Genomic DNA, 17217 nt, shown 5'->3' on the forward strand with positions numbered 1-17217 from the left:
TTTTATTTGGTGTTATAAACAGAAGTTGTGTGATTATAAATTCTGAAAAGAATGAGTTTGGGCTGATGCTGCAGTACCCACACCAAGACCTCGGAGTCGCAGAGACAATTGCACAAGAAGGAAAGGCAGTTGTCAATTACAGACTTTGCAGTAGAGAAATAGAAGTTGGAAAGCTCCTGTGTGCAAGCTGAAAAGGGAAGGAGAAAATAGGTGATCAAAAACCATGAAAAATAGAGAAGAGTAGAATTGTTTAGGTGAAGACTTGTAACAGGCCAGCAGCTGTGTGTTTTCTGTGAAGCACCAGGTACAGTATGAACCTGGATTGCACAGTTAATGGGGAAACAGGGAAGGGTCCTGGTGCCGGAAAACTGTACCTACCAGCACTCCTTGGACAGCCGGCACAGCCAGTCACAGGCCGAGTGTTCGAGAATTACATTTACAGCACTCACTGTAACCCTAGCCCTTACCGCCCTTACAAAAAAGCCTCAAGCCCTAAGCCTAAAAAACCTCGAAACCCCTACAGACATAACCCAAACTATTTACCACACTAAACCCCTGAAGACCTATGCCTAAAACTCCTAACCCAATAAATTAAGACGAGACGTTCTCTCTGTTTTTTGGGATGGTGGGACACTCGTCTGTTTTTAAGCTATATTTTAATCTCTAGATGGATCAACCCACTTGTGTAACTCTCCAGAGGACTAAAACCAGCTTGGTTGCATGGTACATGTGGCTTAACAGCATAGATGCAGCATTACCAAGAGACTGAGCAGGGTTGTATCAGTCTCCTCTAACCCTAACCCTAACCCTAACCCTAACCCTAACCCTAACCCTAACCCTAAACCCTAACCCTAACCCTAACCCTAACCCGAACCCGAACCCTAACCCTAACCCGAACCCTAACCCTAACCCGAACCCTAACCCTAACCCTAACCCTAACCCTAACCCTAACCCTAACCCTAACCCTAACCCTAACCCGAACCCTAACCCTAACCCGAACCCTAACCCGAACCCTAACCCGAACCCTAACCCGAACCCGAACCCTAACCCGAACCCGAACCCTAACCCGAACCCTAACCCTAACCCTAACCCCTAACCCTAACCCTAACCCTAACCCTAACCCTAACCCTAACCCCTAACCCTAACCCCTAACCCTAACCCTAACCCCTAACCCTAACCCTAACCCTAACCCTAACCCTAACCCTAACCCCTAACCTTAACCCTAACCCTAACCCTAACCCTAACCCTGACCCTAACTTTAACCCTAACCCTAATCCTAACCGAGTTCTGGGGAACCCTAACCCTAACCCTAACCCTAACCCTAACCCTAACCCTAATCCCAACCCTAATCCTAATCTAACCCTAACCCTAACCCTAACCCTAAACCTAACCTAACCCTAACCCTAACCCTAACCCTACCGTAACCCTAAACCTAATCCTAACCCTAACCCTAACCCTAAACCTAACCTAACCCTAACCCTACTTGTCGCGTTAAGGGGTGTAGCTGATTAACCGTTACGGGTCCGGTCAGATTCAGGGTACTGAACCAGTCGGACATTCATCAAAAACACATTAACCCTCTGGGGGTCCAGTCAGACATTCACCATCAACGCATTAACGGCCTGGGGGTCCGTTCAGACATTCACCAAAAACGCATTAACCATCTGGGGGTCCGTTCGGACATTCACCAAAAATGCATTAACCGCCTGGGGGTCTGGTTAGATTCAGAACACTGAACTATCACGGCTAACCACCCTCACCCTCGTTGCACTTAATGAGAGTTATCACAATGCAATCAAGTATGGTTTATTACAGCAACAGATAATCAGGTTCTTTTGGATTGCCGGTGATAGGGACTGTCTGCAAAAGCAAGCTAGTATGCATGAAATACACAGGTGTTGTAGGTGTTACAGATGTTACAGGTGTTATAGATGCGCAGCCTAGAAATAAATGTGTTAAAAGGATCAAAGACTCTATAGAGATTTATAAGCAAGTATTCAGATCTCACCCAAAGGCATCCCAATGGGGGGGGAAGAGAGGCTCAGCCCGTCGACTGATCCCAGGAGTCAGGAGGTCCTAAGGATGTTGTCCTCGGGATGGTATCTCCCCTGACGGTGGTATCTTCCCTAACATCCCCTCTCTCTTGGGCCAATTTATATTATTTTCTATCTTTTAGGTGGAGCTTGAGTAGCTCTAGTCAAGCATATCTTAGTTATGATTGGTGTAAAGTTTTCCCGTCTCTGTTTAAAGTAATAGGCTCCGAGAAATTCAGAGCGCATGCTCAGTGAGGGGTGGTCGCACCTTGGAGGCGGGTAGCTTTTGGGATGGAGGTGTGTTTTGGTATTATAATGAAATTATAATGAGCAAAAAGTACACTAGGGTACAGCATTTGTCAAAACATGACAGGTCTTTGGCTTAGGGTAGCAAAAAGTGCAGCTTTGTGCACAAGAACAATCGAGGCCCCACCTGATTACAGAGCCTAGCCTTGGTGTCTCCAATCCACTCTACGCTCCGTGCTGTTCCTTAGAGCTAGCACACCAAGTTTCCCCAGCGCGATAGCATCTAAGGTTGGGAGCCTAGGGAATGCAGTTATGCCCTACCCTGAAAGCCTCTTCAATGCTGTACCTTTTCCTAAAAATGTGAATGTTAGTTTTATTTTCCTAGTTACTTCAGGCATTTATATCACAGGTTAGGCTTAGGGTAAGTGTAGGGTTAGGGTTAGGGGTTAGGGTTAGGGTTAGGGGTTAGGGTTAGGGTTAGGGTTAGGGTTAGGGTTAGGGTCATTAGGGTTAGGGTTAGGGTTAGGGTTAGGGTTAGGGTTAGGGTTAGGGTTAGGGTTAGGGTTAGGGTTAGGGTTAGGGTTAGGGTTAGGGTTAGGGTTCTCTTAGGGTTAGGGTTAGGGTTAGGGTTAGGGTTAGGGTTAGGGTTAGGGTTAGGGTTAAGGTTTGGTTAGGGTTAGGGTTAGGATTAGGGTTAGGGTTCGGTTAGGGTTAGGGTTAGGATTAGGGTTAAGGTTAGGGTTAGGGTTATGGTTATGGTTAGGGTTAGGGTTAGGGTTATGGTTAGGGTTAGGGTTAGGGATAGGGATAGGGATAGGGTTAGGGATAGGGATAGGGATAGGGTTAGGGTTCTCTTAGGGTTAGGGTTAGGGTTAGGGTTATGGTTAGGGTTAGGGTTAGGGATAGGGATAGGGATAGGGTTAGGGATAGGGATAGGGATAGGGATAGGGTTAGGGTTCTCTTAGGGTTAGGGTTAGGGTTAGGGTTAGGGTTAGGGTTAGGGTTAGGGTTAGGGTTAGGGTTAGGGTTAGGGATAGGGTTAGCGTTAGGGTTAGGGTTAGGGTTTGGGTTAGGGTTATGGTTATGGTTAGGGTTAGGGTTCTCTTAGGGTTAGGGTTATGGTTAGGGTTCTCTTAGGGTTAAGGTTAGGGTTAGGGTTCTCTTAGCGTTAGGGTTAGGGTTAGGGTTAGGGTTAGGGTTAGGGTTAGGGTTAGGGTTAAGGTTAGGGTTAGGGTTAGGGTTAGGGTTAGGGTTAGGTTTTGGCACCAGAGCTGCTGTTTCTGGGTTGCAGAGTAACTCTGCACCTAGGTTTCCCCACCCTGAACAGAGCAGATAGGAAAGGGGCCCTCGTCTGAGCTCACGGAGAGGACAAAATGTTCCCTAATTGCTCCTGGGATCTGCTGAACCTTAAAAGAGAGGGTTTGTCATCATTTTCTCCCTGCTACACCGTCAGGAGTGGGCCTGATCTGGGAGGTAATGAAGTCCCCTGTGCTCAGAAGTGTCGCATTGGAGGGAAAACACCAGGGAAGGTGCCACAGTGGGTGCACAGTGAACGTGGATGCCTCTGTGCAGGAAGGGCATGTTCTGGAGTCTCCCTGGGCAGTGTCATGTTTGTTTTTTGTTCATTTGTTTGTTTGTTTCTCCTGTCCTCTCCCTTTTATTCAGGAGTCATGGAGGCAATGGCAAAGCTTCCTTTCAGCAGCACTGGTCTTCCTGCTTGTGGGGGTTGCTGGGCCAAATGGTAGGCTCATGGTAATGGAATAAGGGGCCTTTGTCCCCTGCCAGCACCTGTGCTCACAGCAGGAGCCAGGGTGACTCTGGGGCTGTCTGGTTTCTCACACCAAAGGGGTGACTATGTGCATAGCAGTTGGCTGCAGGACCTAGCTGGGAATGTTGCAGGGGATGTGACTGGGCTTCTGGGGTCCCTGCTTTTGTCATCACTGCCACTTCTCAGAAAACCATTTATGGTGCCCTTCAGCTCTGGACACTCACTGGGCTGCCTGACAGCCCTCTGTGCACTGCCAGGGGCAGCCATGGCCCCCCACAACCCCGGAACCCACTGCTCCTCTGCCCAGGAAATACTGGGAAAGGCTAGTTCCAGCCACGTTTTCTCCTGTGATTGGAAAGGAGTGGGCACACGCTGCTCCACCCCGTCTGAGCATTTAGGTAACAACTCAGAACCCTCGCAAGTCTCAGCGTTCCCCTGTCCTGGACACCGCACCAGGGAAGCCCCTGCCTGTCTTCAGTCCACCAGGACTACAGTTCCCAGGACAAACTGCAGCGGGAGAGACGCAGCCAATGGCGAGTGGTCTTGCTCAACCAGGGGGCCGCCGCTGGGCTCACCTGGAAAGGCGGAGAAGAACTACACTTCCCAGAACGCCACGAAGAAGCGTGGGCCAATAAGGAGCGGGCGTCTTGGCATAGTGCGCAGACGCAGTGTGGCTGGCGGTCGTGGATTCATGTGGAGGTCAGGGGCGCCGCGGGAGGAGGGAGGAGGGGGGAGAGAAGCGAGAAGCGGGGGCGGCTCCGGGGCCTGGGCTGCTGCGTGGGAGCGGGGCTGGGCCGGGTTGGGCCGCGGGAGGCAGCAGGACGTGGGCTCGTGAGGCGCCCGGCCTAAGGGTGAGCGGCCATGGAGCGTGGGGGGGGGGGGGCAGCATAGAGGAGAGCGGGGATCGGGGCAGCGCGGGGCGGGGCGGGCAGAGCCGCGGCCTAGGGCGGGCGGCTCGGGCCTGCGGGGTGGTGCTGCGGCGGGGGGGAGGCCCCGGGGCGCGGGCGTCCGCGAGGACCTTGGGCTTAGAGCTGCAGGGAGAAACAGCGCGGGGTGTCGGGGTGGAGGGTGCCGGTGTGGCTGAAGTGGCCGTTGAGGGGGAGAAAAGGAGCTGCTGGGGTGAACGCTGACGTCGCAGGTTGGGATTTTTGGAGGAGGATTAATTCTCAGATCTGTGGGCAAGTGCATGCAAAGTTGTGTGTTTTTGCAGGAGGGGCTTCTTAAAGGGGCTAGAACTTCATATGTGAAATGGCTGCAAAAGTGTTTGAAAGCCTTGGGAAATTTGGCCTGGGATTGGCTGTTGCAGGTGGAGTAGTTAATTCTGCTCTTTACAATGGTGAGTGGCAGTATGTCTTTTACTTCATAAAGGATATCACTTTATATTCTTTTTGTCAGCATTTTGGTTGCTCTGTGCTTTTATTGCTAACAGCATCTGGGGAAAACAGTCACGAAGCCCTGCTGAGCTGTTTTATGCCTTATATGTTCCATAGGCAAGAGGATTGCAGAGTCCTTTCTCAAGAAAGCTGTCAAATTAGATGCTGCTCTTGTGAGCAGCCTGAGGGGTCACCAGTTATGGCTGAGACTTTTCATTTCCTTTGTTATTCCCGACAGTATAATTAATGTCATCAGTTTCCTATAGCAAACAATCTTAACTCATCTCAGTAGATTGTTTCTACAGAGAAGGTTCTGATGGTGTGTACTTTAAGCTGGTGATAATAGTTAAACCACTATTGCTTCCACAGTTGATGCAGGCCACAGAGCCGTTATCTTTGACCGATTCCGTGGGGTCCAGGACACAGTGGTAGGAGAAGGTACCCACTTCCTCATCCCCTGGGTACAGAAACCAATCATTTTTGATTGCCGTTCTCGCCCTCGTAACATACCTGTCATCACTGGCAGCAAAGGTGAGTATTTGAACCAGACAGCTGTACGAGTTCACTGCTTAGTTAGCAGCTAGATGGACAGAGGCATGAGAAAAAACTTTATCACAGTCATGACTTCTATGATCTCTAGCCTGCAGAAAAGGAATATTTGTATGAGGGTTTTCTCTTCTGGGCACGGGGTTTCCATATATGCTGAGTCCAGTTTGGCACAGCCTAAGTAGTGGTTTGATCTGTCTTTCAGTTACAGAATGGATTAAGGCATCCTTCCTTCAGTTCTGTAAATCTTCCCTTAAACATAAAAGCTCTATGTGTACAGTAGGGCCAGTAATTTCCTGCATTGCAAGCTGAAGCTTAAATCCTATCTGTAAGGAAGATTTGGATCCCTAGATGGAAGGAATATTAAGTTACTCATTTTGGTTGGAAAAAGAAGTCCGAGTGTTTATCCTTTCTCATTTAGTTACTCTAGAGAGGACAACTTCAGAATATTTCCTGTTGCTGTGGATTGCAGCTAAACTTCTGACTGTATTTCTCCAGATCTGCAGAATGTGAATATCACATTACGTATTCTGTTTAGACCAGTGACTGCCCAGTTACCCCGGATTTTCACAAGTATTGGAGAGGACTATGATGAGCGTGTTCTGCCCTCAATCACAACTGAAATCCTGAAGTCTGTTGTGGTAAGAATGGAGTGAAAACTGCTGAGCTCCACCTGTCACCTTTCTTCTTTTTAGTATCCAAGGGACCAGATAGAGCGTAGAAGATGTAAGATGTAGTGCTCCAAACTAAGAAATCTCTTTCCACCTCCAGCTGTAATGGGCAATCCAGAAGAGCTAATTGTAGCTATGCTGCAATTTTGTGTTCCTCTGTCATTCTAACTGCTTGGCCTTCACTCAAGTGGAATGATGTCTGGATGGAAGGAGGCTTCTTCATGACTTGCTGTTAGTGCTGCCTTTCAGAGTGGGAGTCTGAGTCAGAAGACTTGGATTCTCACTTCTCATTTATTCTTACATTTCAGCTTTCTGAAGTTTTCTGGTTTTGGAAGCATCCCTAGGGGACTACTGAATAAGCTCTAACCATCTGTAGTACAGTTTGTATACTTTTATGTGAGGTGCGCAGTTGGACAGCAATTCCCAATCTTTCTCTTAATTCAAATAGAATCATTTAGGTTAGAAAAGATGATTAAGATCATCAAGTCCAACCATCACCAAATGCTACCAAGTCCATCACTAAACCATGTCCCTAAATACTACATCCACACATTTCTTGTATACCTCCAGGGATGGTGACTCTACCGCATCTCTGGGCAGCCTGTTCAATGCTGAAATGCATGGGTAGCTCAGTGTTTGCAAGCTCTGGGAGATGAATTGGATTAACTCTGGGGCTTATGGGTGCAAAGATGAGCAGGCATGGAGAATCATTTATAGGAGCTATTTTCTCACTGTTGTTCACCCTGACTTCAGGCTCGCTTTGATGCTGGAGAATTGATCACTCAGAGAGAGCTGGTCTCCAGGCAAGTGAGTGAAGACCTCACAGAGAGAGCAGCAACTTTTGGCCTCATTCTGGATGATGTATCTTTGGTAAGGGTTCTTCCTTTTCAGTTTTTCTCTTTGCCCAAATAAGAGCAGTATGGAAGAGAATCAATGGATGACCAAAGAAGGGGCCTGGAAGTTTAGACTATGTTTGTTTGTCTGCAGTTGCATGTGGTGTAGTGGTTACAGTTCAAATCAGTACCTCTAGTATTGTCACTGGCCTTCTGTGACCTTGAACAAGCTCTTGCAGGCTCCAATGCACTGGCTTATCAACAGACTCCACTACTGTAGGGCTTTTATAGTTAAAAATGAGAAGAAAATGATTTTGTGGGTGATAGATCAGTCTGCAGTTTGCTATAAAGAAAGGCTGCTATTCCACAGGCACCCTGAGACACAGGGGAAAGTCTTAGGCACAAGGAGGCAGTGAAAATGTGTACTTTTGATAGCATTTTTTTTTTCTACTATGTATGCTACTTTCTCCTAGTTGTGATGTCTTCTAAGGATATTCGAGGGAGGAAGCTCTCCCCTCCTTCCCTCTACCTCCTTATAAGCTTTGAAAATGAAACCTTGTGCAGTCTGACTTATATGTGCATATCTCTCTCTTCTGAGATTTCCTTCACAAAATCTGCCTAAAGTAAGTAACTCTCATTTAGCTTTGAACACATATGAAGTGTTCACAGGAAGGTGGCTTTCTAATTATTTTTTAACTTTTTTTCTGAATATACCACTTAAGGAAATTCCCCTTTCCCCTGTAATATCCCAGTGATCCGTATGCATCTACAGCAGCTCAGGCAGAGCATGCCACTGAATAATTGAGCATGAAAAGTTCATGGCTGTTTGGCAGACTGCATGCTTACGGTTTTTCTCTTGACTCTTCCAAACAAGTTGAGTAGGCCTGCTTGGTATAGTTCCTGTTACTTTGCAGTTCTTTTAGAGATACTGGTTTTCCATCTTCACAGATACAGGCAGGCTGCCTTCTACCTCAGAGGTGTGCTGTTTTATAGCAGTGCTGCAGTAAATTGTCATTGTTGTGTATTGTGATTTCTGTCCTCCAGACACATCTGACCTTTGGCAAGGAGTTCACTGAGGCGGTTGAAATGAAGCAAGTGGCCCAGCAGGAAGCAGAACGAGCCAGATTTATTGTGGAAAAGGTACGCTATCCTTCAGAGGAACTTTCGCTTGGAAACAGTTCCTGGTATCTCTTTGCCAATCCAGCTTTTAGTGAACATCCTCCTGTTCAGGGTACTGGACAGGTGAATGAGAGATGTCAGAGGATCATAATGCTTATACAGCTCTCAGCTCTGGCACATCATTGTTGGATAGGTAAAGCCTAATGTTCTGTTCGTTTTTCTTTTTCCTTTTTTATTTCATGTCATAATCTTGTAAGACTTCAGGACAGAAGTGCCTGCAAGGATGGGAAGAGAGAATACTCTCAAGGGAAAATGTTACTTATAAATGGGGATAAAGGTTGAGATTTACCTTTAAAGGTTGAGATCAACCTGAGTGATCCTGCTGCTTGTGAATTTTGAGAGGTGGCTGAAGTTTTCCGTCATGTTTAGTATCATGGGCATGTGGCCTGTGTCATAGGAGTGTTATTAATTGCATGTGAGACTATGTAATCTCACATCAACCCTGGATGTCAGTGAGGAGCCTGAACACCCACAGAAATAATTTCATGTAAAACTACCCTGATAGAGCTGAGAACCTGCTAAACACCTGTTAAGATTGCAAGAACATGAAGCTACACCCAGAATTCATCCAGTGGATGTAGTAAGATGCATGTAATCAGACAGGATAATTAAACAGCACAAGAGTTTATTTAGCTCCACTGGCAAAGATCTCAAATCTTTTTTAGATAACTTTCTACTAGGAGTACCCTTAGGTGGGTTGATGTTCCATGAGATTAAGACAATCTCAAAAAGATTTTTAAACCTTTTTTCCACAGTAGACAAAAAAAAAAAAGTCAAAATACAACTTTAGAATAAAACCACCTTCTGTTTTATCTCTCTTAAGTATCTTACTTGGGGAAAGAGCAGTAGGGTGGTGAAGTAGGAATTGCTACTTTAAACAGGACAGTACCATTTTCCTTACCTTTTGCTCTTGTTTTCTGTGTTTCATTTTCCTTCTCATTTGTTCCCTCTCAGGCTGAGCAGCAGAAGAAAGCAGCTGTCATCTCTGCTGAGGGAGACTCAAAAGCAGCTGAGCTGATTGCCAATTCACTGGCCACTGCAGGTGATGGATTGATTGAACTACGCAAGCTGGAGGCTGCTGAAGACATTGCTTACCAGCTCTCACGGTCCCGCAACATCACCTACCTGCCTTCCGGACAGTCTGTGCTCCTCCAGCTGCCACAGTGAACCTGTCTTTGCAGCTGTAGGTAGCCTGATCACCTTTATCTACCAATCAGCCCTTTGCAAAAGAATCTTTGTAATTTCCTGGTTGCCTAAAAGCAGAGAAAATTAAAATACAATTGATTTTGAATTCTTAAATAAAACTGAACACTCTTCAGAACAAACCAGCGTTCCTTCCATGTATGGTCAGAGTAGTGGCTCCACTGACTGTTAAGCTAGGTTCAAGAGCTGCACCTTCTCATGCAGTCTGTGCAACAGGAGCAGTTTTCATGTTTGCTCCTGGCACAAACAAGTAGCCCAGGAGCCTCCCAGAACATAAGTGCTTTTATCAGGTATCACAGTGACGTTCAGAATGTTTAGGTTGGCTGAACAGAGGTTGTCCCATAGTTACAGGTCTTGGATTATGGAATAGGGATGCTCAGGCCTTGCTCTTCAGGGAGACCTTATAGCAGCCTTCCACTACCTAAAGGGGGCTACAGGAAAGCTGTGGAAGGACTCTGTCAGGGATTGTACTGACAGGACAAGGAATAATAGTTTCAAACAAAACAAAAAAAAAGTAGATTTAGATTAGATATTAGGAAGAAATTCTTTACTATGAGGGGTGGTGAGACACTGGAAAAGGTCATCCAGAGAAGTTGTGGCTGTACTATTCCTGGAATTGTTTGAGGCCAGATTGGATGGGACTTTGAGCAACCTGGTCTAGTGGGAGGTTTCCCTGACCATGGCAGGGGGTTGGAATTAGATGCTGTTTAAGGTCCCTTTCAACCCAAACCATTCTATGATTCTGCGGTTCTATAACAGGCTGCATAAGCTCTAAAGAACACTCAAGAAGAGTTCACCTCTTTTAAAAGAAAAAATGAATACAAACTGGAGTGGATGAGGCCGGCAGCCAGGCTGCTCTCCCACCAGATGGCAGCAGCAATTCTGCTCTTTGCATGGCAGGAGTGGTACGGACAAAGGTGCGTGTGCCTCGCCTCCATGTACGGACATGTGAGCAGGTCACCCTGCCCTGAGCTGAGGATGCACGCAGTGGACCTGGACAAGGGCGCACACACAAGAGGACACAGTGTTTGGGGATGGGGGGGAGCACAAGCTGCCATACGAGCTTTCTGACAGGCAGTGCTGTGCCAGCAGGCAGGCACAAACATTTACTCCCTGTACCAGGCTATGCTGGTAAGCCTCTAATACCCACTTGACTCTGTATTGAGCATTTCTGATCCTTCTCCAGGCTTTAACCCACAGTAACACACTGAAGTGTGCAAATGTCTGTCTCCTTTTCTAACATTGGTCCCAGGGTGGCTTGGCTTTACAGCATGTCTCTTTGTAGCCCTTTCAGTGTTCTTACTGTGCCCTTTTCCTAACCCCCAAAGGCCTTCCCTAGCTCAATGCTAATTCACAGTGAACAGAAGTAACACAAACATCTAGAGTAACTTCACTGACACAAGCTCATTTAGCTTGATATTAGAAAACTGCATTGAGTCTTTGGATCCAGACCATTAGTATGATTTCATACCGGAAGACCTAGTGTTGGTAAAAACTTGGCAGTTTTTTAATCTGAAGTGCTGTATTTAGTTGGCACCACAGCAATTACAGTAATGGCAACACAGACTTGTTGCTTGTATTTCTGTGAATACAGCCCAAAAACTAAGCTATGTGGACCCAGTTTGAGGCAAGATCTTCTGTTTATAGGCAATGAGAGACCTGCTGGGGCTGCTGAAGGGCCCTGTATGAGGGGGAGAGCAACCCTCCGTGCTGGCAAAAAGTTGATAGAATACATCTCCTACTTGAGACTGAAGAGCACCAGCTGGTTTCCACCTTCGCACATCAATGCCCTACAATCCATAGTGAAATCTCCCTGCCCGCCCCACTCTGCCTTGGCTGCAAACTTCCAAAGAGGTGGTCTGAGTGTTTTTTTCTTCTCTACTTTCCCCCCAGGAGATTTGGTTTTGTTTCTCTTTCCTTTCATGCTAGTGGAAGAGCTCAGTTTTTGCAGATAGGCCAGTCTGCTAGCAATGTTCAGACCAGCCAAACAAACTTTTGTTCATGATAAAGAGGAAACTGCCTGATTTCCTCTGTTCACCCTCTCTCTTCCTATTTAACAGATAACCAGCCTATCTGACTTGCAAGGAGACAACCAAAAGCAACCACACGGAGAGACACTCTGGAGCAGTTGTAATTTGCAGAATGGCTGTTGCATAGGAATGGGCATCTACTTCCTGATAGTTACTGATGCACCAGAGCTGCTGACACCTCTCCAGGTAGGGAAGCTACCCAAGCTTGTAATGATTTGTATCCTGTAGCAAGCTGGCAGCAGTTAGAATGAGGAATAGCGAGGAGTTTCCTTATAGCTCCCTTTGTGCTGTTTATATCCACACGGATCAAGCAGAAAATGCCTCTGTCCTAAAATGCAGAGGACGGGGCAGAAACACTCAAGGGAGGAGGTAGGAAGTAAATAATTGCCTATTCCAGGCTAGAGCTCAGATGGACGATGGGGATCAATTCTTAGGGCCAAATTTAGTTTAATTATTCCTCACCTGGCACTAGGTAGCACAGAGGGCAGAGATGTTCCTCATATGCCTGTTTCCCACCAGCAGAATTAAGCTGATTTCAGTCCAGCAAGTCCATCCTGACATACACAAGTGTAAGTAAATCTCAGAGGTGGGTCAGGTTTACTTAGAGATGACAATTCCCCGTGCTTTGTTTTTCTGCTTGGTGAAGCATAAGGTGAGAGTCACACCTAGTGAGAAATATCAGTGATGGGGGACAGTGTACTCTAGCTAAGGGGATGCAGAACAAACTCCAGAGAAGGTGACATATCTGATGTCTCAGAAGAAATACAGTGGATACTTCTTTTAACCATGTGCTCACCATAACCATGGTGGGTTCACCTTCCCCACCCACAGAAAGTAATAAAAAAATAAATTTATGGGCAAAGGACCTGCGGTAGAGCAGCCATCCATTTCTTGCTGAGCTCTTCCCCAGAAAGGAAAGGAACTAGAGAAGCTAGGGAAACACCAAGTGGACTTGAAGAAAGCATCATCACAGTTAGTGGTTCAGCTACAGCAGCCATCTGTTGCAGCTGCCTTAGCCAGGCTGAGTTTAAACTCTTAATGCACACGGCCCTGTAAAATCATGCTGAAAACACCTGTCCTTGCTCTGTCCCCGAAGAGTTGCCCCTCAGAACCAAGATTCCTGCAGCATTAAAATACTTGCCAGGGAAAGCTGTGTGTGTCTTCTCAGAAATGCAGAGTGAAAGTCACCACGACCACTGGTGAGCACCTCAGTCTGGAATTCTGCTTCTCAAGCGTTTGTTTATTGTATGAACACTACCTACATCCTGCTGCCCTAAAGATCTAATCTAGGGCATGAGAGATGCTGGTGTGTGTTAACTTCACAATCCTATTTGAAGGCAGATAACCTTTGTGACCTAACGCTGAATGAAGGTGAACGGAGAGTGGGGATAGAAATTTCCTCTTTGAATTTCTATTTTGCCCTTATACAGTCTCAAAGGACAGCACTGAGAAGTGGTGGTTCCTTCAGAGAGCGTAGGGTTTCCTCTGACATGAGCTAGCAAGAAAAGCCCTTTCTTTTCCTTTTGTTTCTTTTCCCATTGCTTGAGAGGATCCTGAATCCTGCAGGACATAGCAGGATACCTAAAAGATAAAGTGTTGATCCAAGAGAACTTGGATGGGATCAGCAAGCTGTCAGTGTCCCTGCCTCTCCCTAAGTTTCTCTTCTCACCCTTGGCTTGTTTTTCTGGATGGGGCTGGGCCTGTTTGTTGCAGCACCCTTGAACAGCACCTTTCTCCAAGGACGTTCCTCCTTTGAGAAAGAAGAAAGAGTCCCACTTGCAAATACATACTCGCAAGGTCCTTGATGCTGAGTCATGCCCAGTTCAGGCTGTTCCCAAAACAGAACTGTTAGGATGTGGAAGCCTCAACAAAACAGCATGCTTGTGGAGAAGAGCTAGTGCTCTTCTAGAAAAATGCCAGAAGGGGCAAGGGAGCACAGCACCCTACTGAACAGTGAACAAGATGTGCAAATTTGCCTCTCGAAGTTAAACAACAGTGTGAAGGGAAAGCAGAGATGACAGCAAGGAAAACAGAGGGCTGTGATAAGGATCTGCGGCTATGAGGCAGGTGTGTGCTAGGGAGTAGATCACGTGCAACCGGAGATGTGGGACCGTTCCTGTATTTTGTTTCCCTCTACCTGGCTGACATGTCTTTTCACATCAAAAACTAGATCAAAGAGAGGGATGTAAAGAACTGAAGTTAGTGACCAAGTATAGCAGTGAACCACTCTGCTGGATCTCTCCCTGGGAGATGTGAGGAGCTGCCTCCTGCTAGTTGTTCGACTAAAGGCAAAATGTGCAAATGCAGGCTGCCCTGGCATTCAGGAGACGAACCACACAGTGGGACTAGGAAGAGTCAGTCTCCTCTGCAGCAGCCCATTCCCCAACACCAATGCTTAAGTGACACAGCAGGATGATAAGGACAAATGCTTTGGTGTCATGATGTCGGAAGTCCTTCAGACTCAATATCTGCACTTCATAGAATGGCTCAGGTTAAAAGGGACCTTTAAGGACTATCTAGTTCCAACTGCCCTGCCACGGGCAGGGATGCCACCCACTAGATCAGGTTGCCCAGTATGGCCTTGAACACCTCCAGAGATGGGGCATCCACAGCTTCTCTGGGCAGCTTGTTCCAGTGCCTCACCTCACCCTCTGCATAAAGAACTTCCTCCTAACCTCTAATCTAAATATCCCCTCTTTTAGTTTGAAAACACTTCCATTTGTCCTCTCATTGTCTTCCTGCGTAAAAAGTCACTCTTCATCTTTTTTTTTATAAGCTCCCATTTAAGCACAGTGAGGTCTCCCTGTATCCTTCTCTTCTCCAGGCTGAACATCCTCAGCTTTTTGTCTTTCTTCATAGGGGAGGTCCCTTATTTTTCCCCCCTCTCCCTCTGCAGAGTTCTGGTGCCTGCTGAGAAAGAGAGACTTAATAATTCCTTTTAATTTAGGCACAGCTCCATTTAAGTAGAGTGACATTGTCCTTGCTGGCATCACCTGAAACTGAGGACACGGAGCATCTTTTACAAGAAAGGCCTCTGTAATCCTCCAGTAGCCATTTCAGCATAAAAGGACCTCATGCTGTAGGCTCAGGGTAAAGAAGCCAGGGTAGAAAACTACAGACACAGCATCAGAGAAGATGAAACAGCAAAAGAAGCTGGGAGACTAAATGCTCTTCCCCACACACCAGAGGGAGAACTCAAGGCACTGGCCTATTCTTGTCCTATGAACAGACACCAGCAGTGGCTGTGCCTTTGTGCAGGTATTAAAATAATTGGTGGATTCACTCCTCACCTGTGCTCCTTTGAGCAAGAACGTCCACTGCTTTCTGACGTCCCTCTGATAAAATTCACAATTTTGAAGAGGGTCACCGCTGTCTTGTTCATTCACCTGCCAAAAAAAAAAGTGTCCAGCATTTTTCTTCTTGCCCTTTTTAAGGCTTGAAATTCAGTTACATGGCATCCCTTACGTATACCCAGTTAACCAACAACAGCATCTCATCATCCCATAACATTCCCTTTATTCTTCCTCAAGAAGCTGCACTGCACAAGGGTGTTGGGCTGAACTGGAGCAATGCTAGTGCTCCCAAAGCTCAAGGTCTCCCTTGACCGTTCCTTCCCCCTCCTGCTATATACAGTCCAAGCAGAGGAGAGAACAGACTGGGCCTGCTAGTAATGGCTCCCATGGGGCTGGTCTTAGCAAAGTGCTTGTGCTCTGCTCCTTTCCCATGCCCCCACAGTAAGGGTTGTTCGGGCAAAGAAGAAAGATGGCAACATCATTCTGATCCACCACGGGGCTTCTCCAGCATATACTGCCCCTGTTTGATCATGCACTTTGAGAGTCCCAACCCCTGCTCTGCACAGGGAGCTCAAATCTGGATTTTAAGTTCAGTAATCAAGAAAAGATTAAATACACTAGCAGGAAGCATTTCAGAGGACAGATGGTTGTTTTTGCTTTTTGTTTTGTTTTTTTTACAGAACCTCAAATCAAGTGCTCTATGCTGTTGTGGGAGTATTTGCAGCAAACAGCAGATAAGACAAATCACACGTAAAGAAAGGGTTGTAGACTAAAAGATATAAAAAAAAAAAAAAAGCGGATGCTACGGCAGGGACATGAGTCTGAAAGTGGGCAGGAGGGAGTCAAAGTACATGACATGAGATTTCTGAAGTCCCTGGGATGCAGCTAACTACCAACACCACTGGTGCCTTTCACCCTTTTCCGGTTTCTGCTTCTTCTGCTAATTCTTTTGCTGCTGCTAAACCTAAACCACAGCAGAGCTCTTCCCTCCTACACAGTGCTCATAAGTGGTTTTCAAGACTATGGAGCAGGCTTTGCAGCTTCCTGGCAGAGGTTGTACTGCTGCGAAACGCTGTGCCGGCCTGGAAAGAAGCAGCCATGACCCACTCCATATCCTGTTATGAACCCCATACCTGGCACAGTGACTTCTACCAACAAATAAACATTTTTAACTCGTCACATCTCTCTCTCATATGTCACACTTAGGCCCTGTAGGTGGGTGCAATCAAGAAACCACAAGGTAGAGTTAAGTATTTATTAGTATTGTAATGGGAGAGAAAGGTTGGAGCAAGTGGCTACCTGGGGTCTGGCATAACCGAAGCAATAGGCTCTTCCATCGAGTCAAATTGGGCCTCGCTAATAAGGCCCTTTTTAAGGTCTTACCTGGCTCTTGGGCGCAGCTCCGTGACACCCTACACGGCAAGTCCCCTTCCAAGGCACCTCCCAGCCCGAGCCCGCCACCACTGCCCCTGCACGGCGGCCGCTCCGTGAGGCCTTACCCACATTGATCCCGGCGTAGCAGGGCCCCGAGGCCCGGCACCGGCCCCGCCTCTCGTTTCGGCCGTTATTCCCCAGGCTGCCGGCGGCAACGCTGCGACCGGGGCCTTCGCCAGAGCCGCGGAGGCGCGGGCCAGGGTCAGCCACAGCGCGGCGAAGCGCTCGCCACGGCTCGCCCGGCTCAGCTGACTGCAATTAGGGCGGCCTCGGGAACTACCTTACGGAGTAACGGCCGGCCCCGCCGGGGGAGCGCGGCGAAGAGGAGCCAGCGCCGTGCTCCTCCCCCTTCACCTGAGCCCCGCAGGGCGCCGGACCCCGCGCATGCGCGCCGCCCCACCGGGCCTCACCTGAGCGCCGCGCTCCCCTCCGGCTCCGCCGCGGCCCGAGGTGAATCGCGGGCGGGCGGGGAACCGGCGGCCGCCCGACGGCGCATGCGCCCGCGGCTCGCGCTCCCCTCGGCCTATGGGTGTTTCCCCCCCTGCCCAGCGCGCTCGCTCGCGCGCGCGCCCCCCCCCCCGCCCCGCTCGCGGCAGCCACCTCCTCGG

At 47.8% G+C, this 17217-nt stretch overlaps 1 protein-coding gene and 2 long non-coding RNA genes across 3 annotated transcripts; 1 reads left to right on the forward strand and 2 right to left on the reverse strand.

The window, feature by feature from the left end:
- Positions 1-4607: 4607 nt before the first annotated feature.
- On the forward strand, positions 4608-9984 carry PHB1 (prohibitin 1). Its single transcript, XM_084300963.1, has 7 exons — positions 4608-4746; positions 5258-5383; positions 5790-5951; positions 6465-6607; positions 7391-7507; positions 8515-8610; positions 9604-9984. The coding sequence occupies exons 2-7, from the start codon at positions 5296-5298 to the stop codon at positions 9814-9816; spliced, it is 819 nt and encodes a 272-aa protein (XP_084157089.1). The 5' UTR covers positions 4608-4746; positions 5258-5295; the 3' UTR covers positions 9817-9984.
- On the reverse strand, positions 8620-9684 carry LOC311218315. The gene is made up of 3 exons (XR_014619104.1): positions 9551-9684; positions 8939-9035; positions 8620-8864 (listed from the first exon to the last, which is right to left on the reverse strand). It is a non-coding gene; the product is annotated as an uncharacterized lncRNA (long non-coding RNA).
- Positions 9778-17151, reverse strand: LOC311218316. The gene is made up of 3 exons (XR_014619105.1): positions 17020-17151; positions 15173-15268; positions 9778-9902 (listed from the first exon to the last, which is right to left on the reverse strand). It is a non-coding gene; the product is annotated as an uncharacterized lncRNA (long non-coding RNA).
- Positions 17152-17217: the final 66 nt, after the last annotated feature.

This window comes from Netta rufina, assembly GCF_964035555.1.
Source record: "Netta rufina genome assembly, chromosome: 24".
In the NCBI taxonomy this organism is placed as follows: domain Eukaryota; kingdom Metazoa; phylum Chordata; class Aves; order Anseriformes; family Anatidae; genus Netta; species Netta rufina.

Coding starts and splice junctions, on each gene's coding strand:
- PHB1 (XM_084300963.1), top strand. CDS start 5,296: ATGGCTGCAAAAGTGTTTGAAAGCCTTGGGAAATTTGGCCTGGGATTG. Junction 5,384..5,789: donor TAATTCTGCTCTTTACAATG/GTGAGTGGCAGT, acceptor TTGCTTCCACAG/TTGATGCAGGCCACAGAGCC. Junction 6,608..7,390: donor AAATCCTGAAGTCTGTTGTG/GTAAGAATGGAG, acceptor CCCTGACTTCAG/GCTCGCTTTGATGCTGGAGA.